General features: G+C 42.6%; 1 protein-coding gene across 6 annotated transcripts in view; it reads right to left on the bottom strand.

Annotated features, from left to right (window-relative positions):
- gcm2 (glial cells missing transcription factor 2) overlaps window positions 1–26,617 on the bottom strand; it is a 54,764-nt gene that overhangs the window by 13,156 nt on the left and 14,991 nt on the right. For 5 of the 6 annotated variants that reach the window (XM_060850305.1, XM_060850303.1, XM_060850307.1 and 2 more), the window contains exons 4-5: window positions 2,663–2,775; window positions 1,283–1,336 (exon numbers count right to left, since the gene is read on the bottom strand). In XM_060850305.1, coding sequence (XP_060706288.1) covers window positions 1,283–1,336; window positions 2,663–2,775 — 167 coding nt within the window. The remainder of the gene's footprint in view (window positions 1–1,282; window positions 1,337–2,662; window positions 2,776–26,617) is intronic. The other variant, XM_060850309.1, reaches the window with a different exon arrangement.

The raw sequence follows: 26,617 nt of genomic DNA, 5'->3' as shown, positions 1-26,617 counted from the left end.
CACTGAAGGGTCTGTTTCTGTGCTGTACAGCTTCCTGACTCGATGACTCCAAGATTGCCCTTATCCATTGCATGTGCCCACTTGCCAAAGAACTCAATCAAATTTGTCAGATATGACCTGCCCTTGACAAAGCCATGTTGACTGTCAAGTATTAATTATTTTTCTGTAAGTGTACATTTACCTTATCTCATACAATGGCTTCCATCCCTTTAGTCGGGACTGACTCGGACACCATCCCAGTCTTTCCTTCCCTATCTTTACATAATACCTTGAATCCAGGAATATTTACCGACCAGTCACACTCATGTTTTTTGATCAGGTCTCGACAGTTAATTCCTGTGCATCCATTTGCGTCTGAACCTCAGCAACTTCATTTCCTATTTTGCATATTTACGTATAAGTACTGCAAACTCATTTAATGCATTCCTCTTCATCTGCCCCTACCTAATATTATTTCTCACTCTTGTGTTACCATCTCACACAATCCTCTATGCATGTGGCTTCTCTCTTCTAATGCTCCTTTCCGAACACTTTCCCATCCCAAGTTAGTTTCAACTCACCAAGCAAGTTTTCTCATGTTATCATCCCAAACTTGCATCATTAACTAGGCACAACATCACAATAAAGCACTTTCTTATCTGACACTAATCAGATTCTCACATTACTGCTGGGACACCTTGGGATTTCTGGCACCAGCACCATTTTTAAAAGGCTATAGTGCACACGTTCAAGTGCTCGCAGTATGGACCTGTTCTACATGATTCATGATACTAGCCCTGGACATGGCACAAAAAGGAAAATTTATGTGCTGTTTAGCTGGCAGGGATCTGAGGGTCCTGGCGGATTGGACAGTGTAGAGGTTTTTCACAAGGGTTGGTCGGGGAGGCTATGCCTCCAAACCTGGCCAGCAGTTCAGGCAGCATCCGAGGAGCAGGAAAATCGACGTTTCGGGCAAAAGCCCTTCATCAGGAATAGAGGCAGAGTGGCTGCAGGGTGGACCTGGGAGTTGCAATGGGAGAGGGACTCCCTGAGATTCTTGTAGAGAGAGGAGGAAAACTTCTTCAAGGCAGACTTTTGCCCGAAACGTCGATTTTCCTGCTCCTCGGATGCTGCCTGAACTGCTGTACTTTTCTAGCACCATCTAATCTAGAATCTGGTTTCCAGCATCTGCAATCCTTGTTTTTACCTATCCAAACCTGGCCAGCCTATTCCCAAATATCTCCCAGCAATGCAGCAGGAAGGTCAATCATGGTCTCTACTCTGCAAGGATAAGTACCACCACCTTCTCTCTGCTGCCTTGCTTCATTTCTTCTCCCGCGTCCATCGAGTCAGGAAGCTGTACAGCACAGAAACAGACTCTTCAGTGCAAATTGAGCATGTCATCCAGAAAACCTAAATTAATCTAGTCCCATTAACCAGCATTTGGCCCATATCCCTCTAAATCCTTCCTATTCATATACCCATCCGGATGCCTTTTAAATGTTGTAATTGTACTTCCACTCTTTCTGTCACATGCTTTCTTCACTCATTCTCACCCACAACCTCCCTGCCCCCGCCCCAAACTACTAAACTTGCATGGCCGCTATGCTCTCTATTCACTCACAATCTTACACCCATCTGCACCAGCAGTACAAGCTGCTGTTGGTTACTGCCCTTGACTAAAGGGAGTAGCTGAGGACTACTGCCCTTAGATTTTGAGAGATGGCCATTTGTTTAAAGCCCGTGAGGCATTCTTGAGGTATACACTTCTAGTAAATGATGTCGGTGAGAGATTGACATAGCACTGTCTAATACTGCAAAATGTCCACCCTCTTAGCTGCTCACTGTTGGTAATCATGATAAGCTGCCAGGCTTTCTTTCTGCACTGAACAGCAAGGCAGGATAGAGGTTCTGTGAGTCTTTAAGTCCTGGCTGAGGCAGCAAAGCTCAAACAGGCAATTCTGTGAGCAGTCAAACAAGGGCAAAGTAAGTAAATGCTAAGAGAATGAGCAAGCAATCCTGAGATGTTCTCTGATCCAGTCTGTAAAATGGGTGCCTGTCTCATGTGCAAAGTATCCTTACAGCAGCATTACAAGTTAAGGTGCTGGTGTATTCCAAATTGTACCACAGAAGTGCAGAATTGCACTGCACGTAGACCAGAGAAGAACTACAGTAATATTATGAGGTTGATATATGTCAGATGCCAATGGCCATGGATAGGGGTGTGTGGGGCTGCTGCACATGGGGTCTATCATAAGATGCTGCTACTGGGTATCCAAGATGGAGGTCCAGTGGAGAAAATGGTTAGCTGGAGTCATTAGATATCTGCTGTAACTTTCAAGTCAGAAATTCTCAATATCTACTTTCTATCAGGCAGGTGGGTGAATTGAAGATTGCATATTAATAAAGTAAGTTCAGGGAATAATGAGGTTAATAATGGGTAATAATCCCATACTATTACACCTCTCCTGCTTCATTGTGAAAATCATGTCTCAAAGTTCTGACCTAAGCTGTCAAGTGACATTTTTTGGCCTCAATCTCAAGAAGAGCTTTGCTCAAAATGACACCCAACTTTCCTAAATTTCTTGTCACAACCTATATTGTTTATGGGCTGGGAGAGATTCCATCCAATGTGTTTATAATTATTCGATTACTGAAAATTTTGTGTCTAAATATCACTCACCTGGAAAAATATGGCTTTGGTATCAAGTCTCCAAAAGTTTGTGACTGGATAGCCACTGTGACCTCGACAAGATATCAGCTCCAGTGCTGAGTTGCAGTTCGGACATACTCTTTCTGTGAAGCATAAAACTATACATTAGGATTTTTTTGTAATATAGGAATGTGAATTTGAGGGAACCACTACCTTATTTGTGTTGTTCACATTTTCTGGTTCTGTGCTCCTCGTTGAGAGCACTGGCAGCACATGTCAAAGATTCAAAGTGTTATCCATTTCCATCAGGTGAGGCTTTACCCCAGAAGATTCATTTCCAAGATTATTTCCCACGAAATGGATATAAGAAAAAGATAATGTAGCTATTGTGGACTAAATCCCTTTACTTCTGCACTAAAAATCAATTAAGATTTTAAAAGTTAAACTAAAAAGTGCTTCATGCTATTCATATTCAAATACAGCATGTTGTGTGGCATGCTGTATTTGTTTATTGGTAGCTTTGTCTCTGAATCAGAAAGTTACAGGTTGAATTTTCACTTCCAAATTGGATCACACAATCTCAATTGCCAATTCATTACAGCAACAAGGGAGCACTGCAATGTCTTCTCAAACAGCCCCTAATTCAAGGATCCACCTGCTGCCTCATGTAGTGATTGAAGATTTTATGTTCACTTAGGTGAAGAACTGCAAGGGTATTAATTCATTTTGGAATACAATCAGAAACAATAATCATAAAACGGTAATAAAAATCCATATGGGTGCAGGTTCAACTGAAATTTTCAACATTGAAATTGTAACATTTTTATTCTGTAACGAGTATTAAGTAAACTTGACAAGACCAAAGGCAGATAAATTGGTTTGAGCTCAGGTCTAACTGAATAGCAGAACACTCATAAGCATAAATGGCATAGATGTGTGCACAGAATATAATTCTAAAGTTTGCAGATGGTACAATACAATGAATTAAGTAATGAATGTGACAATAGCAGACTTGAGCAGGATAAGATCAGAAGAACTTAGAGGTGCAAATTCACAAATCTTTCAAAGAGGCAGGGCAGACTGAGTAGATAATTAACAAAGAATGAACGGGCATTTGACTTTGCAAATAAATGTGTTGAATACAAAAACAAAGAGGTTGTACCAAATTTTTACCAATGTTGAGCATTGTGTTCAATACAGAGCACAACATTTCAACCAAGACATCAAAGCCCTGGGTGGGGTATATATCAGGGCTCAGGGAGCTCTGTTCTGTTGAAAAAATTGGAGATGTTGAAATGGTTAAGGAGACTTAATAGAGGTATTCAAATTTATGAAGCTTTTTGATAGAACAAGTGGTGATTTCCTCTGATAAGTGGACCAGTAACCAAATGTTATGAATTTAAAGTAATTAGCCAAAGATCAAGAGAAAAAATAAGAAATTTCTCCACATATTTCTCAACAATCCTCTATCCAAATAAGTGAAGGAATCAGATTCAACAGAAACACTTGCAAGATTGGTGGTCTATTTTGCAGGATTATGTAGAAAGCTAATGTAAGGTACTATTTTGGATGGCTGTCTCAAAAAAAACCTGGAGAGTCATGGAAGGCTAAGGTACCACCATCTGTGCTGTATAGTTATTGATTATTCCTTGTGACATGGTAGTGTCCCTATCTCTGGACCAAGAGGCCTGGACCAAGTGCTGCAAGCTCCAGAGATATGTAATAACATCTCTGAACAGGTTGATTAAAAATATTTTTGAGGGGTGTCTGACCTTCGCACGTTCTTATGTACCAGAACCAAAGTTTATTCTTCAGCAATACTGTACAAAACAGATTATTTTAGATTACTTACAGTGTGGGAGCAGGCCCTTCGGCCCAACAAGTCCACACCGGCACACAATCCACCCAGACCCATTCCCCTACACCTAACACTACGGGCATTTAAGCATGGTCAATTCACCTAACTTGCACGTCTTTGGACTGTGGGAGGAAATCGGAGGAAACCCATGCAGACACGTGGATAATGTGCAAATTCCACACAGTGAATCACCTGAGGCGGGAATTGAACCGAGGTCTCTAGTAGTGTGAGGCAGCAGTGCTAACTACTGTGCCACCATGCCACCCAGGTTGTCGGATCATTCAGCTTGTTGCTGTCAGTAGAAATCAGCTATGCTATGTTTTCCTATATAACTGCAGTAACCACATTTCAAAAGTAATTACTTGGCTGTGAAGTCATGTAAAATGCAATGCAAGACCAGGTTTAACATCCAGCTACTTCATTAGGCAGTCTGCTCATAAATCTCCGAGTTGCTGTGAAATTGTTGCTGGATGTTTCCTCTGTTCTCGAAAGTGCAGTTGACACATTTGATAGCATCAACATCCTGGGGCTTACTATTGTCCAGAAACGGAACTATACTAGCCATATGTATCTATGGTAACAAGAGTAGGCCAGAGGCTATGTAGCTGCTTGTAACTCACCTCCTGATTCCCGAATGCCTGCCCATCACCGACAAGGCACAACCAAGAGTGTAATTGAATACTTCCCACTACCTGGATGAATGCAACTCCTACAACACTCAAGACACTATCCAGGAAAAAGTAGCCCATTTGATTGATATGCATGCACAAACATCCATTCCCTCCACCACTACTGCTCAGTAGCAGCACTCTGTATCAAATACATGATGCACGATTGTAATTCATGAAATCTCTGTAGACATCACCTTTTAAACCCATGGCCATGACCATCGAGAAGATTTGGATTTAGATTTTAGTGTCATGTGTACTCAAGTACAGGGGTACAGTAGTACTGTGAAAAATGTATGATGATCCATTCCTGGCACCATCTTAGATACAAAGGTAATGAGGTGTCACATCTTAGGTATGAAAATAGAAAAACAATTAAAAAAAGTTTAAAAATTCATCACTATAGTTCTTCTTAGTATAAAGCAGAAAAATTAAGAAATAAAGTAAAATGTTAAACACTACAGTCCTTTCTAAAGCCATAGGCCTGCAGTCACTCCATGCTGAACTTTCCCCATGAAGGCTCATTCTCCCCCGTCTGGGCATGCATTCGCTCACACTGGGCAAAGACCTGCCCGGGCTTGTCAACCGCTACGTGATCAATCCCCATTTTGCACGCCAGTCATGTTGCCACCAACCACCACTTCACTCACCATCTGCTTCACCGCCGACCACCACTTCACTCACCATCTGCTTCACCGCTGAACACCACTTCACTCACCAGCTGCTTCACCGCCAACCACCACTTCACTCACCAGCTGCTTCACCGCCAACCACCACTTCACTCACCAGCTGCTTCACCGCCAACCACCACTTCATACACAAGCCACTTCGCCCCCAACATTGCTTCGCTTGCTGGACGCTTTGCTGCTGATTTCTTCTCACTGCTGACTGCCAACTGGGCTCATGCTGGGCCCCAGCCACTGTCATGCTCCATTCCTGCCACCATCTCCATTACTGAGCTCTCCCGGAAGGTAAGCAAAAATGGGCGGCACGGTGGCACAGTGGTTAGCACTGCTGCCTCACAGCGCCAGAGACCCGGGTTCAATTCCCGACTCAGGCGATTGACTGTGGAGTTTGCACGTTCTCCCCGTGTCTGCGTGGGTTTCCTCCGGGTGCTCCGGTTTCCTCCCACAGTCACAAAGATGTGCGGGTCAGGTGAATTAGCCATGCTAAATTGCCTGTAGTGTTAGGTAAGGGGTAAATGTAGGGGTGTGGGTGGGTTGCGGGTCGGTGTGGACTGGTTGGGCCGAAGGGCCTGTTTCCACACTGTAAGTAATCTAAAATAAAACACTAAATGCTAAGACAAGAAGAAGGGAAAAAATGAGAAAAGAAGTAAAGCAAATGGAATAGATGCTTGGCACTGCCTACTCCGCTGCTGCCATCTTAGGTGCGTTTCAGGGCAGCGGATAAAATGGAACATTATCCTCTGCAAGTTCCCTTCTCAGTCACTCACCATTCTGATTTGGAAATATATCAGCACTTCTTCAGTGTCACTGAGTCAAATTCCTGGAACTCTGTCCCCTGTAGCATTGTAGGTCAATCTTGTGGCTTCAAGAAAGTAGCTCAAGTGCAGCTAGGGTGGTTATTAAATGTTGATCTAGCCAACATTCTCCACATAAATAAAAAAAACAAAGTTGGCAATTTATCAATGTCAATGTAATTCAAGAAACAGATCTCAGTCTGGTTTTCTAGTTGATGAAGATCAAGAAACATTTACATTGCTATTCATACGAATTGCACACCATGGCCTACCAGGAAATCTAACTGGAATCCTTAAAGTTATGAAAAAAATGGTTAATCAATTGGCTGTCACCTCTGGGATGGATGCTCTGCACAACTGTCCAAACAGAAGAGAAAATGTTGTCTTTTGCTCACTTGATATATAGTCGTTCATCAGGACTATACCTAAATTCACAATCTCTGTTCCTGGTATAAAAACAATGCCATGGACTTTGAGGTTAAAAAAAATAGTAATGAGACTATCAGTACTAATGTGTTTAATGTAAAACTCATATTGTCGTTGGAAATTGGAAAGTGACTTCCAGTGGCCTTCCACATGTAGTTAAATATGAATATCAGGAAGTTGTTTTCCAATGTGGCCTCTAGAAACTTTTCTATGCTGGTATCTTACTGACCAACGCATCACATAAACACATGGCATGAAGTTATACTGACAGATTATAATATTAACTGATCTAAGTAGAAAAGTTAAGTTCTGTCCATTACAATATAAGCAATTTTATTATAAGCAAAAACTTCTCTGCCAATGAAAATATATTTTAAAAAAGTAAAGTCTTATTCCTTTAAATTTTAGTAATTGTTGTGGCTTTTAAAAAACTATAAAACTTTTCAATTTTTTTCTGTAGAAACACAGAATTTTGGAGTACAAAAAAAAAGTCATTCAGACCATTTTTTAAAGAAGCACCAAAGGGCATGCTGATAGAGTGGTGATGTGGCTAGCAATTCAGAGGCTACAGGTAATGAAATGTGGATTCAAATCCTACCACAGCAACCAAGGGAATTTAACTTCAATGAATTAATAAATCTAGAATAAATTGCTAGTTTCATCAATATCCATTAATCTGTCAGATTGTCAGTTCAAATGTAATTGACTCTTAAGTGTCTCTGAAATAACTTGTCAAGGCACTCAACTATTTCAAATTGCTACAGGAGAAAAGTATTGTAGAGGCAGAATTGAGTGCCTACATTAAAGCAGGTTTGGACGTGATGTGAGCATTTAATTTGAATGGAGGCATGCAGCTTGGAGTCACTGCTATCTTTCTGCTACTTCCCAAAGTCCATCTAGAGTGGGAAGGCCAGTGGATAGATGTCCAATCCTGGCACAAAGTACTGCCCAATTGACTTCTGCATCATCACTGGTATTCAACCAATGATGGGAGGAGCAATCACCATGCAAGAAGCTTGAAAAGCAAATACTGTCAAGTTTGCTTGCTAGTGGTGGGAGACCTTATTCAAAGGGTCTCAGTTTCTAATTAGAGGAACTAGCATTGGTAAGGCTGGATGACCTCGCTAAAAATCATCATCTCTACCCCATTACACCTCTACAATAGGTAAGCCATTTCCTCAATTCCCTGTTCCAAGATGGCAGGTTAGGCAGTGTTCAGTCTCCAGATGGCTGCTCCTCCTTTCTTTCCTGACCTTTTTATCTTCTATCATTTTCTTTTTCTTCACCTTCTTCCTGTTGGCAGCACAGAGAAGGTAACATTGCAGAGGAGAGCAACTGGAGCAGGACTCCTGGTTTTTGTAGGCCTAGAGCGGGGACTCCAGGTGTTGTCAAGGTGGAGGCTGAAGCAACAGCTGTGTGGTATGTTCAGAGTGGGAACTCCAGGCATTATTGAGGCAGTAGTGGCAGCAGATCCAGGGACCCCTGGTTGTGGTAGGCCTGGAGCTGGGGTCTCTACATTATCGGCAAGGTGGCAGCAACAGCAGAGCCAAGGGCTCTTGGCTACTGGGCAAGTGTGGCTCCAGCACAGCGGTAAAGTGAGGACTAGATTAGAATGGTGCTGGAAAAGCACAGCAGGTCATGAGGACTTGGAGGAGCCAGAATCAGGAATTCCTGATGGGGGGCTTTTGCCTGAAACATTGATTTTCCTGCTCCTCAGATACTGCCTGACTGGCTGTGCTTTTCCAGCACCACTCTAACCTTGACTCTAATCTCCAGCATCTGCAGTACCCACTTCTGACTAGAAAGTGAGGACTGCAGATGCTAGAGATCAGAGTCGAAGAGTGTGGTGCTGGAAAAGCACAGCCAGTCAGGCAGCATCTGAGGAGCAGGAAAATCAATGTTTCGAGCATAACCCCTTCATCAGGAATGAAGCTGATAGCTCAAGGAAGCTGAGAGATAAATGGGAGAGGGGTGGGGCTGGGGGAAAGGTAGCTGTGAATGTGCTAGGTAGATGAAGGTGAGGGGTGATAGTGATAGGTCAGAGTGGAGGGTGGAGCAAATAGGTGGGAAGGAAGATGGACATCTAGGACAGTTCAAGAGAGTGGTGCCAAGTTGGAAGATTGGATGTGGGATAAGGTGGGGGGAGGGGAACATGGTGAAATCCACATTGATCCCGTGTGGTTGGAAGGTCCCAAGGCAGAAGATACGTCATCGTGGACACGTTGGCAAGATTGGCCCAGTGACGAAGAAGTGGTGCCAAAACAGTAGCAAATATGACATTGGTGGGTACGGTGCAGGGCGGCAAAGAGGTGGAGGCATGGCTGTTAGTGGTCAGCTGGCTCAGGACGTATGGTGGGGGCATTGGAACAAAGATGGACTCTTTCAGCTTTGTCTTTTTATTCTTAAAAATATTCAAATGGTGCCGGATTGTGGCGACAGTTGGATCTTTTCACTGCATTTTACTGTGTTGTTCATTGTAGAATTCAACTGACAATAAATCATCATTTAAGTGAATCATCATTCAATTATGCCCTCACTCACCTGTGTCTTGGGTTCTCTCACTGCATCTCTGGTAAGTGCACTGCCAACAACTACCACTGATGAAAGGGCTCCTGCCCAAAATATCGATTTTCCTGCTCCTTGGATGCTGCCTGGCCTGCTGTGCTTTTCCAGCACCAATCTAATCTGAACAGCTACCACCACCCTAGTTGGCACTGCTTACAATGGACAATTGCCAAACTCTGCTCTATGGCAGTTCTCTGGGCCAAAACTTTTACCCCCTGCATCTTTGACATTGGGGATATCCTGTTGCTCCTGATGATACCATTGCACTGGCCCCAAAAATTATTTTGTGTATACTTGACATGTCCTTAGCATATAGGTCACTCCCATGACCAGTCAGCCTCAATTTCCCAACCCACAAATCTCTGTATTATTTACTAATATTTATAACTCGGTGTATGTTATTAAATAGGTGATACAGACTGCCCGTAAAACCTATAACTGTTAACAACATGCACTCTTTGTCATGGATGCTGATAACATTTCAAAGTGGTGACCACCCACACTCACAATGCAGTTTACTTTCCTAATCAGTCAATTCCCATCCTGATGAGGGATCGCCAGACTCAAAACATTCTATTTGTTTTCTCTCCATAGATGCTACCAGATTTACTGAGTTCGTCAGCAATTACTGTTTTTATTACCAAAAGGGCTAAGTTTGGTTGAATCAATCATAGCGTTTCAAAGTAAATTTCACAGTGGTTAAAGAAAAATGGTCAGAAACAAATATTAGTCTTAGTTCAGTAACAGCAGTCTCAATCAGAGGTATGTGGCTTAAAGTGAGAAAACATTGCAGTGCAGTCATGAGGGACTTTTTCAAAGGGTCACCTTTTAGATGATAAATTAAAACAGTGCATTGTTTTCCCTTGTAGATGAATATAAAATATCCCATGATGTTATTCAAAGCAGGGAGGGGTGCTATTCTTGGCATCCTGCCCAATATCAGAATCAGAGACTTTTTTCCCAGGTTGGAAAGGTCAATACCAGGAGGGAATAGGTTGATGGTGAGCGGGGTTAGGTTTTGGGAAGGTGTGTGGTGAAAATCTTTCAGACTGAGTGTGGTGGCTGCTTGGAATGCATTTCCAGTGGAGGCGGTGGAAGCAGGAACATTAACATTGTTTAAGGCATATCTTGGGCAATAAGGAATGGGTCTAAATAAGGCATGGATTTGGAACAGGCTTGGTGGGCCGAAAGGCCTGTTCCTGTGATGTATTGTACTATATTGTATTGTATTATATATATTGAGCCTTAAAATAATATCATTCGAAGAAAATATTTACTAGCACCTTACAATCAGCATGCTTACAGCTACTTATAAACACTTTTGAAGGGTTTTCAATGGCTATGGTTATTGGAGATCTCTTTTAGCATGTCACTTCCATTGGGGAAGTGTAACACTAAGTAGGGCAAGCAAAATGTATCCCAACAATAAGTTAGATTAGAGAATCCTCTCTGAGACATGAAAGTTGAAATCATGATGTATGAACCAGAATTATTTGAATTCAACACAAAATAAGTAAAATAAAGGGAACAAAAGAAAGGTAACATTGTAAGAGGTAAGGAGATAAAAGAGATGGAAGGAGTTAATCTTTTCAAATCTTAATCAATAATTTCATTCTTAAGAAATTAGGCTCAGTCTTTTACAATTAGATTTTTTTGTCAGAGATTTTGTTTGACAAGACTTATCACACAGTTGTTTTTACATGAGGAAGGATTTTAAATGACACAGTTCCCATCTCAGTAAGTCAACAGGGAAAGCAGATACCAGCTGCCAACACTGATTTAACATTGGTTTGTTAGGCACAAGACTTGGGCCTCCATCTAGCGAGGAAGTCCTGCCTTACAATGTTGGATGGCCAGTAGCTTCAGTTCACAAGGGAAAGCAGCAACAGCATAGGGACAGAAGGTAAAACTAGGGTATTGGCAAAGTCTGGTTGGCAAGTCTTAGTGAGGGGAGTGACAAGTTTTGGTGATCACATTTGAGAGTCTGGGTGAGGCGTGGACAATGGGTCAAGGGAGGATTTATGAAGTTTGACAGTGGGGGAAATATGCCTCCGCTGGGCATAGGGACTGCAAAAGGATTTCATCCTGTTACCCAACACACGCCATCCAGGAAAAGCAGTGAGGTGCCCACTTACTGTGGGCCTCCTCCTATTGTAAGTAAAATGGTGACATGGAGAGGTGAGGTACTTTACTGCCTGTTAATTGGCCACAACAGCCTCAATGTCCTCAAGGCTGGGTGGGACTCCTGAATCCTGCAGCACCGTACTATCCCATTGTAAAATGACACACAGCAGTCCAAGAAGTTAGAAAGGTGCTGAGAAAGCTACCTGATGCATTTTACAAGCCTTCTTACCTTCAAACCAGCATAAAATTCCTCCCACTGTCTTAACTGACAGTTCTATTAATTGATTGTTGTAACATTTTTGATGTTGCATTAATATGAACTTACTTGGTTCATTATTTTTGCAACAATATTGCTATATGTTAGTAGTAACACATAGTGATATTTTACCATGAACTTTAATGTCTACATGTTCTCCAATTCACAGATATATTAATCTCATTCTTGTTATCTGCACTTTTCCATGAATTTAACCTTTGCAAGTTTTGTTAAAAATGCTAGCTACTTGTCTCTTCCTTTAATAATACAAGGTTGATGAAAATTATCTTCAGAGTAGGTTATTGTTTCCAAAATAGATAACTATATAGGTTAACTCCCAGATTAAACAAATAATTCAGTGAAAATTGTCTGCAAGGTGATGATTTTATTTATCAATCTTTACAACTTCAAAACCTTGCAAAGTACTTTAAAGCAATAACATACCTTTTGAAATGTAGTCAGTATTGTAACTGCAGGAAACATGCAGGACATAGCAAGCTCCCACAAGTAGCAAAGTGACAGTGATCAGATAACCTGTTTTTTTGTGATGTTGATTGAGAGATAAATATTGATCATAATGCCTGGCATAATTTGCCTCCTTTGCTTTGGAAGCATGTTGTGGATTATTTTCATGTGAAATGGCAGTAAAGCCTCCATTTAGTATCTCACCTAAAAGGGGGCATATCCATAATGTGACATTAGTTACTTATGATTATATATTACCTGCAACCGCTACATAAATTGTTAGCTGATTAAAAAGTGTTTTCACAAGAGACAAAGGCTCTTTCTTACTGCAGTGAGAAAATTTTGGGACTAGAATAGTTAAAAATGAACCATTTAAACACTAATATTAAACAACCTTACAAAAGGCTTAAGTCTGGTTTGTAAGTGAAATGACTCAGAATCAAGGTAGGCTGAAATTTCTATTAGCATGAATGCAAAATGGGCAGATTGTAAAGGATGCTATAGCTTTGCAATTGCTCAGCTTGTACTCCTGCCTAAGGCAAATTTCTACCGAGTTTTAAATCAGATGCAAGACAAACGTTGTAATTACAAAGTATCCAAACTTGCATTGTTTTATAACTTTGCTGAAACTTTCGTGTGAATGTAGCTGGAACCCATATCTGGGCTCAACAAGACATTGGAAAATTTCCTGGTGAAAGGAGTCTCATTCCACATTTCCATTCATTCCACTCCTTTAGAATCATTTTGGTTTGAACACTCAAACTACACTACACATCATTGGTACTTATATAAAGCTAAATTCAAAGTATACGTATTTGTAAACACATCTGATATGCAATTCTCTAATCACTCTCTGATCATTTTGATTTTTTTTAATAATTCACAACATTGCAAATATTGTGAATGATCCTTTCCCATCCTTTGCCAAATGTGCTTGAGGCGTGAAGGTTTCTGGGAATCTTCAACATCAACTCTGAAACTTGAGATGTCTCATGACTTCAGGTCAAAAATATAAATCAAAGCCCCTATTGATCCTAATGTACTGATCATGTTAATTCATGAATCAGTCTATCTCTATGCTGAATGAAGTTAAAAATCACACAACACCAGGTTATAGTCCAACAGGTTTATTTGGAAGCACTAGCATTCGGAGCGCTGCTCCGTCATTACGTAGCTGTGAAACAGAATGATAAGACACAGAATTTATAGCAAAAGATTACTCTGTCATGCAACTGAAATCATATACTGTATTGAACAATCATGTTTATGCTGAATTGTATTTGCATACTAACCAGTCAAAACTGCAAAGGCAGAATTACTGATCCCAAGACTAACAGATCAGAACAACTTTTGAGTCCTGTTTAGTCAAGAATGATAGTTGCCTGACTGAGCACCAAAAGGAAGAGACTTAATCAAAATTCCCATCTTCAATAATCATTGGACCCAGCACATATATGTCATTATTGTTTCTAACACCTTACCCACCACTGGTGTTAAACTGACCCGCTAGTAATTGTGAGGATTGTCCTTACATCCTTTCTTGAGAAAGAGTATTACATTTCCAATCTATAGCCCAATGGCTTCTTCATCCTGTCTGGGGAATATTAGGTTTTGTCACCAAGTATGTCCGGGAAAGATTCCTGACTCAATCTATAGATAGGTTGGGCAGCATCCAGGGAGCAGGAAAATTGATGTTTTGGGCAGGAGCCTTCATCAGGAATGAGGCTGGAAGCCTTGGACGTGGGGAGATAAATGGGAGGGGGATGGGGCTGGGGAGAAGGTAGTTGAGAGTGCAATAGGTGGATGGAGGAAGGGGTAAAGGTGATAGGTCGGAGAGGAGGGTGGAGCGGATAGGTGGGAAGGAAGATTGACAGGTGAGACAGGTCATGAGGACGGTGCTGCGCTGGAAGTTTGGAACTGGGGTAAGGTGGGAGCAGGGAAAGTGAAGAATCTGGTGAAGTCCACGTTGATGCTCTGGGGTTGAAGGGTTCTGAGGTGGAAGATGGGGCGTTCTTTCTCCAGGCGTCAGGTGGTGAGGGAGCGACAGTGGAGGAGGCCCAGGACCTGAGTGTCCTCGGAAGAGTGGGAGGGGGAGTTGAAATGCTTGGCCACTGGGCGGTGGGGTTGATGGTGCGAGTGTCCCGAAGATGTTTCCTGAAGTTCTCTGTGAAAAGGCATCCAATCTCCCCAATGTAAAGGAGACTGCATCGGGAGCAACGGATAGAGTAAATAACATTTATGGAAGTTCAGGAGAAACTTTGATGGATGTGGAAGGCTCCTTTGGGGTCTTGGAGGGAGGTGAGGGGGGAGGTATGGGCGCAGGTTTTGCAATTCCTGCGGTGACGGGGGTTGGCACCAGGAGGGCAGGGTGGGTTGTTGGGAGGGCGTGGACCTGACCAGGTAGTCACAGAGGGAATGGTCTTTGTGGAAAGCGGATAGAGGTGGGGAAGGAAATATATCCCTGCTGGTGGGGTCCATTTGGAGTTGGCGGAAATGTCGGTGAATGATGTGGTTTATGTGGAGGTTGGTAGGGTGGAAGGTGAGGTCCAGGATTCTGTCCTTGTTGTGGTTGAAAGGGTGGGGGTTGAGGGCGGAGGTGCGGGATCTGGATGAGATGTGTTAGAGGGCATCTTCAACCACATTGGAGGGGAAATTACAGTCTTTAAAGAAGGAGGCCAGCTAGTGTGTTCTGTGGGTGAAACTGGTCCTCCTGGGAGCAGATACGGCGGAGGCAGAGGAATTGGGAATATGGTATAGCATTTTTGGAGGAGTTAGGGTGGGAGGAGGGAGCTTTGGGAATCGGTAGGTTTGTAAAAAATGTTGGTGTTGAGTCGGTCATCATTGGTGGAGATGGAGAGGACCAGGAAGGGGAGGGAGGTGTCATAGATGGTCCAGGTGAATTTAAGGTCAGGGTGGAATGTGTTGGTGAAATTGATGAACTGCTCAACTTCCTCGTGGGAGCATGAGGTGGCACCGATGCAGTCATCAATGTAGTGGAAGAAAAGGTGGAGAGTGGTGCTGGTGTAACTACAGAAGATGGATAGTTTTACATATCTGACAAAGAGACAGGCATAGCTGGGACCCATGCGGGTGCCCATGGCTATCCCTTTTGTTTGAAGGAAGTGGAAGAATTTGAAAGAGAAATTGTTGAGGGTGAGGACCAGTTCAGCCAAACGAATGAGAGTGTCAGTAGAAGGGTACTGTTGGGGAAGTCAGGAGAGGAGGAAACAGAGGGAGGCCCTGGTCATGGTGGATGGAGGTGTAGAGGGACTGGATGTCCATGGTGAAGATGAGGTGTTGGGGGCCAGAGAAACGGAAGTCTTGGAGGAGATGGAGGGTGTGGGTGTTGTCTCGAACGTATGTGGGGAGTTCCTGAACTGGGGGAATAGGACTGTATTGAGGTAGGTGGAGTGGAGTTCGGTGGGTCAGGAGCAGGCTGAGACAATGGGTCAACCGGGGTGGTCAGGCTTGTGGATCTTGGGAAGGAGTGCTGGGTTCCCGGACTATGAGGTTGGAAACTGTGTGTGGGAGATCTCCCGAGGTGATGAGGTTCTGTATGGCTTGGGAGATGATGGTTTGGTGATGGGGTGTGGGGTCATGGTCGAGGGGGCGGTAGGAGGATGTGTTTTTGAGTTGGCATCTGGCTTCAGCGGTGTAGAGGTCAGTGCGCCAAACTACCACTGCACCCCCTTTATCCGCTGGCTTGATGGTGAGGTTGGGATTGGAGCAGAGAGAGAGGAGGGCTATGCGTTGAGGGTAAGAGGTTGGAGTGGTGGAAGGGGGGAGCTACTTGGAGCTACGATGTTGAGGCCATTACAGTGACTTGGACATTACGGGGTTGGTTGTTGGATGTTCCGGGATTTAGATATTTCAAAAGGAATAGAAAGGGAGGGAAAAAGGTGGGAGAGTAGCATTGCTAATCGGGGATAGTATCACAGCTGCACAAAGGGAGGTCATCAAGGAGGGTTTATCTACTAAGTCAGAATGGGTGGAAGTTAGAAACAGGAAAAGAGTAGTCACTTTATTTAGAGTTTTCTCTGGACCCCTCAAGAGCAACAGACAGAGGGAGAAGCAGATTGAGAGGCGGATTTTGGAAAGGTACAGAAGTGACAGGGTTGCTGTCATGGGTGTCTTCAACTTCCCTAATATGGATTGGAATCTCCTCAGTGCAAATAGTTTGGATGGAGCAGATTCTGTCAGGTGTGTCCAGGAAGGATTCCTGACTCAATATGTAGATAGGCAGGAGGCTGGAAGAACACAGCAAGCCAGGCAGCATCAGGAGGTGCAGAAGTCAATGTTTCAGGTGTAACCCTTCTTCAGGAGTGGGTGTAGGGGGAGCTGCAAATAAAGGGGGTGGCAGGGACAGGGTGGTGAAGTGGGGATAGGTGAAGACAAGTAGAGGGTACGACCTGGTTGTCAATGGGAGGAATGAATCTGGTTGGTGGCAGGGAGCAGTGGAAGGGAGAGGGAGGGAGAAGGGAGGCTATTTGAAATTGGAAAACCCAATGTTGAATCCTCCAGGCTGTAGGGTGCCCAGGTGGAAGATAAGGTGCTGTTCCTCCAATAGGCACTTTAGTTTGTTTTGGCAATGGAGGAGGCCAAGGATGATCATGTCGGAAAGGGAGTGGTTGGGGGAATTGAAATGGGCGGTGACTGGGAGGTCTGGTTGGCCTCTGTGGGCCCGGCTGAGATGCTCAGTGAACCATTCCCTAAGTTTCCGTTCAGTGTCCCTGATGTAGAGAAGACTACATCGGGGACATCTGATGCCGTAAACTAAGTTAGAACAGAGGAGGGTGAACCTCTGTCTCACCTGGAAAGATTGTTTGGGGCCTTGGATGAAGGTGACGGGGTGATGTACCGACAGGTTTTTCATCTTTTCTGGTTGCAGGGGAAGGTACCTGGGGGTTCGGTGGTGAGGGTGGTGTAAATCAAGGACTAATGGAGGGAACGTTCCTTGCAGAAGGCAAAGAGGGATGGGGAGGGGAAGATGTTCTTGGCGGTGGGATTGATTTGGAGTTGGTTGAAATGTTTGAGAATGATGCATTGGATGCAGAGACCAGTGGGGTGGTGGGTGAGGACAAGGGGGAATATGTCTTTAGTGCATTGGGAGGGGGTAGGTTTAGAGCAGTGGAACAGGGAATGGAGGTGGTGCAACAGAGGCTGTCTGGATGATGGAGGAAGAAAAGCATGTTGTTCAAAATAGGTGGACATCTGGGAATCTGGCAAGTGTCCTTGTCCGAGCAGATGCAGTGGAGGTGGAGGAATTGGGGGAATGGGATGGAGTTCTTGCAGGATACTGGGTGGGAAGAGGTGTAGTCCAGGTATATGGGAGTCTATATTTTTGTAGTAGACATTCATTTGGAGACTGTAGCTGGAGATGAAAATGGTGAGGACAAGAAAGGGGAGGGTGGTATAGATTGGCCGACGAGAGCTGAGGCCGTATCGGATCTGATGCTTGGCAACAAACCAGACCCGGTGTCAGATCTCTTGTGGGAGAGCACTTTGGTGACACTGATCACAACTCCCTGACCTTTACTATAATCATGGAGAGAGATAGGAGCAGACAGTATGGGAAAGTAATTGGGGGAGGGGGAATTACAATGCTATTTAGGCAGGAACTGTGGAGCATAAGTTGGGAATAGATGTCTCAGGGAAATGCACAACAGAAATATGGAGGTTGTTCAGGGAGCACTTGCAGCAAGTGCTGGATAGGTTTGTCCCACTGAGGCAAGGAAGGGATGGTAGAGTGAAGGAACTTTGGATGACAAGCAATGTGGAACACTTAGTGAAGAAGAAGAAGGAAGCTTACTTAACGTTGAGGATGCAAGGATCAGACAGGGCTCTAGAGAGTTACAAAGTAGCCAGGAAGGAACTGAAAAATGAAGAGCTAGAAGGGGGCATGAAAAGCCTTGGAGGGTAGTATTAAGGGAAACCCAAGGCATACTACACTTATGTAAGGAACAAGAGGATGTCCAGAGTGAGGATCAGGCTGATCACGGATAATGGAGGGAATTTGTGCCAGGAATCAGACAAGGTAGGGGAGGTCCTGAATGAATACTCTACTTCAGTATTCAGGAGCGAAATGGACCTTGATATTTGTAAGGACAGCATGATACAGGCTGATATGCTCGAACAGGTTGATGTTAAGAAGGAAGATATGCTGGAAATTTTGAAAAACATGAGGATCGGCAAGTCCACTGGGACAGACAGAATATACCCAAGGTTTCTATGGGAAATGAGGAAAGAGATTGCTGCACCTTTGGCAATGATCTTTGCTTGGTCACTGCCCACTGAATTAGTACCAGATGATTAGATGGTGGCAAATGTTATTCACTTGTTCAAGAAAGGGAATACGGATAACCCTGGGAATTACACACCAGTCAGTCTTACATCATTGGTGGGCAAATTATTGGAGAGGATTCTGAGATTTAGGACTTATGATTATTTAGAAAAGCATAGTGTGATTAGAGATAGTCAGCATGGTGTTGTGAGGGGCGAGTCATGCTTCACAAGCCTTATTGAATTCTTTCAGGATGTGACAAAACACATTGATGGAGGTAGAGCAGTGGATGTGGTGTATGTGGATTTTAGCAAGGTATTTGATAAGGTTCCCCATGGTAGGCTCAGTCAGAAAGTAAGAAAGCATGGGATAGAGGGAAGTTTAGCTATCTGGTTACAGAATTAGCTGGCCCATAGAAGACAGAAGATGGTAGTAGATGGAAAGTATTCAGCCTGGGGTTCGGTGACCAGTGGTGTTCCTCAGGGATCTGTTCTGGGACCCCTGTCCTTTATGATTTTGATAAATGAGTTAGATGAGGAAGTGGAAGGGTGAATTAGTAAGTTTGCCAATGACATGAAGGTTGGTAGACTTGTGAATAATGTAGAGGGCTGTTTGCAATATGACATTGACAGGATGCAGAACTAGGCTAAGAAGTGGCAGATGGAGTTCAACCTGGAAAAGTATGAAATGATTCATTTTGGAAGTTTGAATTTGAATGCAGAATACAGGGTTAAAGGCAGGATTCTTGGCAGTGTGGAAGAACAGAAGGATCTTGGGATCCACATCCATAGATCCCTGAAAGTTGCCACCCAAGTTTATAGGAGAAAGTGAGGACTGCAGATGCTGGAGATCAGAGTCGAGAGTGTAGTAGTGGAAAAGCACAGCAGGTCAGGCAGCATCTAAGGAGCAGGCGAAGCAGCATTTCGGGCATAAGCCTTTCGTCAGGAAGGGCTTTATAGGGCTGTTAAGAAGGTGGATGGTGCGTTAGCTTTCATTAGCAGGGAGATTGAGATTAAGAGCTGCAAGGTTATGCTGCAACTCTATAAAACCCTGAATAGACCACACTTGGAATATTGTGTTCAGTTCTGGTCACCTCATTATCGGAAGGATATAGAAGCTTTAGACAGAGTGAAAAGGAGATTTACAAGGTTGCTGCCTGGACTGGTGGGTATGTCTTATGAAGTAAGGTTAAGGGAGCTAGGGTTTTTCTCATTGGAGCAAAGAAAAATGAGCAGTGACTTGATAGAAGTGTACAAGATGATGAGAGACATAGATAGAATGGATAGCCAGAGGCTTTTTCCCAGGGTGGAAATGATTTTCATGAGGTGGCATAATTTTAAGGTGATTGGAGGAAGGTATAGGGGAGATGTCAGAGGTAGGTCCTTTACACAGAGAGTGGTGTGTGCGTGGAATGCACTGGCAGCAGTGGTAGTGGAGTCAGATACACTAGGGACATTTCAGCAACTCTTGGCTAGGCACATGGATGATAGTAAAATGTAGGGTATGTAGATTAGTTTGATCTTAGAGTCAGATAAAAGACTGGCATAACATCAAGGGCATGTACTGTTCTGTATTCTATGTTCTATAACATTTCTGTTATCTCCACCATCACTTCCTTTAGCAGCCTGGGATGAAAGCCATCTAGACTAGACTTTTTATCCATTCTAAACATAGCCAACTTTTCCAGTATATCCTGCTTATCAAATTTAGGTTATCAACACCCTAACTGTCTCAATTTTTTACTTTTATCTTAACTGCCATTCTGTTCTCATATTCTCCATTTCCAAATCTTACTTCAATCTTCACTTCCCCTCTTGATCTATTGTACCCTGGTTATTGCTTGAAGAAATTACCTAAGGTGCACCTAAGAGTCAGAGATGTACAGCACAGAAACAAACGCTTTGGTCAATGCGTCCATGTCAACTGGTTATCCCAACTTTATCTCGTCCCATTTGCCAGCACTCGGTCCATATCCTTCTAAACCCTTTCTATTCATTTACCCATCCAGCCTTTTAAAAGCTGTAATTGAACCGGCCTCCACTATTTTCTCTGGCAGCTCATTCCAAACACGGTTCATTATATCCTCTATTGCCCTTATCATCCAATGACTTTGGTTCTCCCACCTTTCCTCTTTTTGGAATGTACCTAAATTATACCAGTAACAACGTCTCCTTACAAATCACTGTTGTGTTTTTACTTCCCTTTCTCTAGTTCCATCTTAGCGGAAAGTGTGTTGCTGGAGAAGCGCAGCAGGTCAAGCAGCATCCAAGGAGCAGGAGAGTTGACGTTTCGGGCCTGAGCCCTTCTTCGGGAATGACGAATGCTCTGATCTCCAGCATCTGCAGTCCTCACTTTCTTCTAGTTCCATCTTACTCTGGCTGGAGCTTGTCTTATCACATTAAAGTTAGACATCTAACAATTCAGAGGGTCTACTTTGGATTATTCCTTCTTCTTCTCCATTCCTGACATAAACCTTATGAGATAAAGAGTTCCCTTGTAGACCCTTGATCCACTTCATCTATCTCATACCATTGCACCAGAAACAGAAATATCTCCTTCGTAATTGAATCAAGAAAATACATTGAGTGAAGAGGGGCCTGCCAGAGGAGAGGTAACATTAATTTCCTTCAATGTCAAGCTACCAAAGAGACCATGCTAAACCGATTCAGAAGGAATCAAAGAAGATCTTCCAGTGGCTGGAATCATCCCTATACTTGGTAATAACCAATCATCACAACCCCAGGATGACAGTGTAGAAATTCTCCAGTATTCTTGGTCCACCCATATTCAGTTACTTCATAAATGGTGACATTCCCTACATCACAATGTCAAGAATGAGTCCATTCAAAGATGATGTTCAACTTCATCTGCAATCCCACTCAGGAAAACAACCATGTCAGCCTATGGCAGCACTTAAACATCATTCAGTAAGGCCTCAGATCATAAATGACAAGTAACATTCACAATAACTAAGTATCAGGCAATTGTATTCTCAAAGAAATGAAAGCTCAATCACATCCTGTAGAGTTGAACTGCATGTTAACCAAGTTTCTACCATTAATATTCTGTTGGGCAGATTATCATTGAACAGAACCATAACTGGGCGAGCAAACTGAAAATCAGAGCTACGAGACCTGATTTGATATTGGTTACTCATTAATAAGGAACCAATAATAAGTACAGTTTCCACACTGTAAGTAATCTAATCTAACCTTCCTGGTTTCTCAAAACATCTCCACTATCTTATTTGGCAACAGTGCGATAAATCAATAGCTATCCATTCAACAAATCAGGGTCTCAAAAGGAAATACAATTCACCAAGGTTTTTGAACAATACTTCCAAACACTATGGCTCTACTTGCAAGAAAGTTAAAAATAACAATAATGTGGGAACACTACTTGCTCCTCTCTAACCTGAATTTATATATTACAATTTCTTCAGTATTGATGGGCTAATATTCACCAGAATTTATCAGTGTAGTAAACAAAGACTGCAACTATTCAACAAAAATAGGCAGTACCTTTGCAGAACAGCTGCTGAGGTGTCATAAAAGAATTATTTTAAATCTTCTTCCCAAACTGTTCACCACAACACTCACCATTTCTGAAAATACGACTGAAGAAAGATAACTGAATAAACAACGATATATATTAATCAAATTTGCAGTTTCCATATATCTCAAGAGATTAATATGAACAGTTTAGATTAAGTATGTTAGGAAAATCTACTTCCATGGATTGGTAATCAAAGGAAATCAATTTTAGATTCCATCAGAAGTAACAAGAGATAACAATTGTTTTCAGATAGCAGGTTGATTGGACATGGAATGAAACAGAAGGGAGGAAAATAGTTCAGCATTCAAAACTGAAATACTTAACATCATTTGGGAAAGGGCTTGGGAATGGATCTATGTTTGTAGCTGTTTCACTGGCACAAGCGTAATGGATTGTACTTGAACCCATAAGCTCTTCAAACTACTCAGTTTTCTTTTATAATAACACCTGCTTGTCCTCTACGTACTAGCATTCTATCAACCATTTCTCCCTGGACTATTATGAGTCACAATGTATGTGTTGCATCAGTATTCACTAGTGAAAGGGATGATATGGGTAATGAAATCATGGAGAGGTCTGTGATACAATTTTAAAAATTAGTATAGACAGGGAGGAGGTTCTGAGTGGTCTGGCAGGCTTAAAAGTAGATAAACCTCCAAGGCTTGATGAAACTTATTCCAGGTTGTTGACTGAAGCAAGGTAGGGCACTTGCAAATGTTTTCTATTCCACTCTGGCCACAGGAGATATGCCAAAAGGCTCAAGGACAGCCAATGTGGTACTATTATTCAAGAAGGGAGCAAGGAATAAATCAGAAACCACAGGCTGATCAGTCTAACCTTAGTAGTAGGGAAACTATTGGAAACATTTCTGAGGTACAGAATTAATCTGCATTTGGAGAGGCAGGCATTAATCAAGTGCAGTCAACATGACTTTGTTATGGGGAGGTCACATCTGACCTCTATTCCTGATGAAGGGCTTTTGCCCTCCAAAATGTTGATTTTCCCGCTCCTCAGATGCTGCCTGACCTGCTGTGCTTTTCCAGCACCACTCTGATCTAAACCCCACATCTGACCAACTTGATTAAACAAATTAAATTAGCTGAGTTCGCCAATGACAGAGACCTAACAAATGAATTTCAGTGCAGAGAGATGTGAAGTAGTGCATTTTGATATAAGAAACACAGAGAGACAATACAGGCTCAATGGTACAACAGGAGTAGAGAGACCTTGAGGTTCATATACATGACTCTCTAAAGGTGGAGAAAGTGAGGACTGCAGATGCTGGAGACCAGAGTTGAAAAATGTGATGCTGGAAAAACACAGCTGGCCAGGCAGCATCCGAGGAGCAGGAGAATCGACGTTTTGGGCATAAGCCCTTCTTCAGGCCATTCCTGAAGTGAGCTTATGCCCAAAACATCGATTCTCCTGCTCCTCGGATGCTGCCTGGCCTGCTGTGTTTTTCAGCATCACATTTTTCAACTTTATTCTCTAAAGGTGGCCAGGTAAGTTGAAAAAAGTTGTTGAAAAGGCTTATAAATAGGTTTATAAATAGAGGCATGGAATGTAAAAATAAGGAAGTGATGCCACACCTCTACAAATCATTGGTCAGACCACACTTGGAGTATTTTGTTTAGTTCTGGGTACCTTATTTAAGGAAGGATGTTAAAGCCCTGGTGAGAGTTCAAAGAAGATTTACTCCATTGTTACCAGAAATGAAATAAATTAAATACAAACATAGATTAGAGAGATTGTGATTATTGTCCTTGAAGCAGAGAAGATTAGAAGGTGAATTTATTGACATGTTCAAAATATGATAATTTTGACAGGGTAAGGAATGATATTCTGTATCCATTAATTAATATGTCAGACGCTAGTGGTCACAATTCCAAGACTCACTAGCTTTCGGTGTGCTTCCAATTAAACCTGTTGGACTATAACCTGGTGTTGTGTGATTTTTAACTTTGTACACCCCAGTCCAACACCGGCATCTCCAAATCATGTATATTTGAAAGTGATGAATTTAGAGGCTACAGAGTTGAGCTGGAGAGTGGGACGGGGTGGGTAGCTCTTTCAAGTGCTAGCACATACAAGGTGGGTTGAATGGCCTCCTTCTGTATTGCAAAATCTATGAGTGACAGGAAGCAGCGGGCAATGTTAAGGGGTGCTTTCCAACTAAACATCTATGTCCAGTGAGGTCCCACAGAGGTCAGTGTTGATATTAGTTCATGCTAACCATGCAACTTGGCACTCATTTGCTCACCAATGTGAACATGATCTTACTGTTCAAGTCTTGGTTGGAAAATTGGATTCTTTGCTCTCAATGCTCTGAAACTCCTCACTGCCATTCTCACTCACTTTTCCCAACTTTTGCATCAATTCCCACATTGTTCAGGGGCTTGAAGGATTCAATTTACAAGGATGCTGTGAAGGTTGGAGGGTTTCGACAATGGGGAGAGGTTGAATAGTCTGGGGCTGTTTTCCCTGGAGCATCGGAGACTGAGGGGTGACCTTATAGAGGTCTATAAAATCATGGGGGGCATGGATAAGGTAAATAGACAAGGTATTTTACCTGGGGTCGGGAGTCTAGAACTACAAGGCATAGGATTAGAGTGAGAAGGGAAAGATTTAAAGGGGACCTAAGGGATAACGTTTTCACATTGAGGGTGGTACATGTATGGAATGAGCTGCCACAGGAATTGGTGGAGACTGGTACAATGACAACATTTAAAAGGCATCTGGATGGGTATATGAATAGGAAGGGTTTTGATGGATATATAGACCAAGTGCTAGCAAATGGGTCTAGATTAATTTAGGATATCTGGTTAGCATGTACCAGTTGGACTGAAAGGTCGGTTTCCATGTTGTACATCTCTATGACTCTCTGACTCTATTAACATCTAACCACTCTACAGCTCAAAAATACAAGTTCATTTGTTGACAATGACCTCAAAATGAGGACAGTATACAGGTAAATATTGTGCTAAGTCAAATGGCACAGATGCTGACAACAAATTCACATTATACAAAGCTTTGACATAGCCAAGGAAGGCCTGGTGTAAACTGATTCACCTACAAATGTGCTCATTGTTAAAAAATAAAATCTTAGTGCCATGGTAAATGTATAAAAATGTCTGTTTTTTATTTGTTCATATCTTATAAAGTACCATATACAAGTAAAAGATGTTACAAAATGTCTAGAATCAGTTCTGGCAAAGCTTACTTGGATGAGTGCAATACAGTCCAGCGTGTCATCAATATTTTTCATGAGTTTGTGCTGCTTGCAAAATCCTAGAACATTTCTATCAACTTTATGGCTCAGCTAGTGAAACAGGCAGGTGACTGGATGGGATTCAATGGACTCTTCAAGCTCCTCGGGATCTTTGGTCGAAGAATTGCTTTATTTATCAGTTCTGTTGTACAGCGCACAGTGTTGCAAAATGAGCCTTATCATCAGGTCAGTTGGCATCAACCTGCTCTTCCTCATTGTAAGCATCTTGAGCAGTCTTGGCCTGTTTGAACCCTGTGTGGCTTAAACAGCTTCCATTTTCCACATTTTCATCACTATAGGTTGTGAGTATTTTCTTCTTCAGCTGCCTTTGAACCATGTCAGCACAACTTCTTCAATAGCAGGCTGTTCTCAGACTTCCATAATGGCAGGAATTCTTGCTTGTCAAACTGTTCCAAGATGTTCATCTTGTACTTCAGGATGGTTGACAAACTCAATGATGGAATCTCCTATTCCTTTTCACTTCACATTTTGGTGGTCCACTGGCATTATTAACTTTATTTTGACTCTGATTTTATTTTTACTTTTTCACAGGTATACCCATATATGCAGGATACTTGCACAGAAAAATCTCAGTGTTGAATGATGTCTTGCATGCAGTCCGTGCCCTAGCAGGCCTAACTCCACTCCAGCGGCACAATGATATAACAAGCATTCGCAAGTTTGGCTAAGCCAGTGTTACTATTCTGGAACTTCAGCTTGCTGTGGAATTCAAACAATCAGATTTCCTGTTTTGCAGGTAGGAATAACTGACATCTTCACTGCAAATGGAGTTGTGGATTATCCAAATTTGACTCATTGCAATTTCATTGTAACTCCAATCTTGCAAGATCACATTATAGAAGATAACAGCACGTCCACAGGATATCCTGTACTCCACAGAAACCTACTTTTATATTTCTATTATTAATTTTGAGTAATAATTCCCTAACTTTAAAGTTTGGTCGTTAATGGACTGGGACCTGTAGCGGGTGGTTCATTTATGGAATGAACTGCCAGAAGAAGTGGCAGATTCAGGAATA

The sequence above is a fragment of the Hemiscyllium ocellatum genome, chromosome 34 (assembly GCF_020745735.1).
Source record: "Hemiscyllium ocellatum isolate sHemOce1 chromosome 34, sHemOce1.pat.X.cur, whole genome shotgun sequence".
In the NCBI taxonomy this organism is placed as follows: domain Eukaryota; kingdom Metazoa; phylum Chordata; class Chondrichthyes; order Orectolobiformes; family Hemiscylliidae; genus Hemiscyllium; species Hemiscyllium ocellatum.
This window is presented reverse-complemented; position numbering and strand designations above follow the sequence as displayed.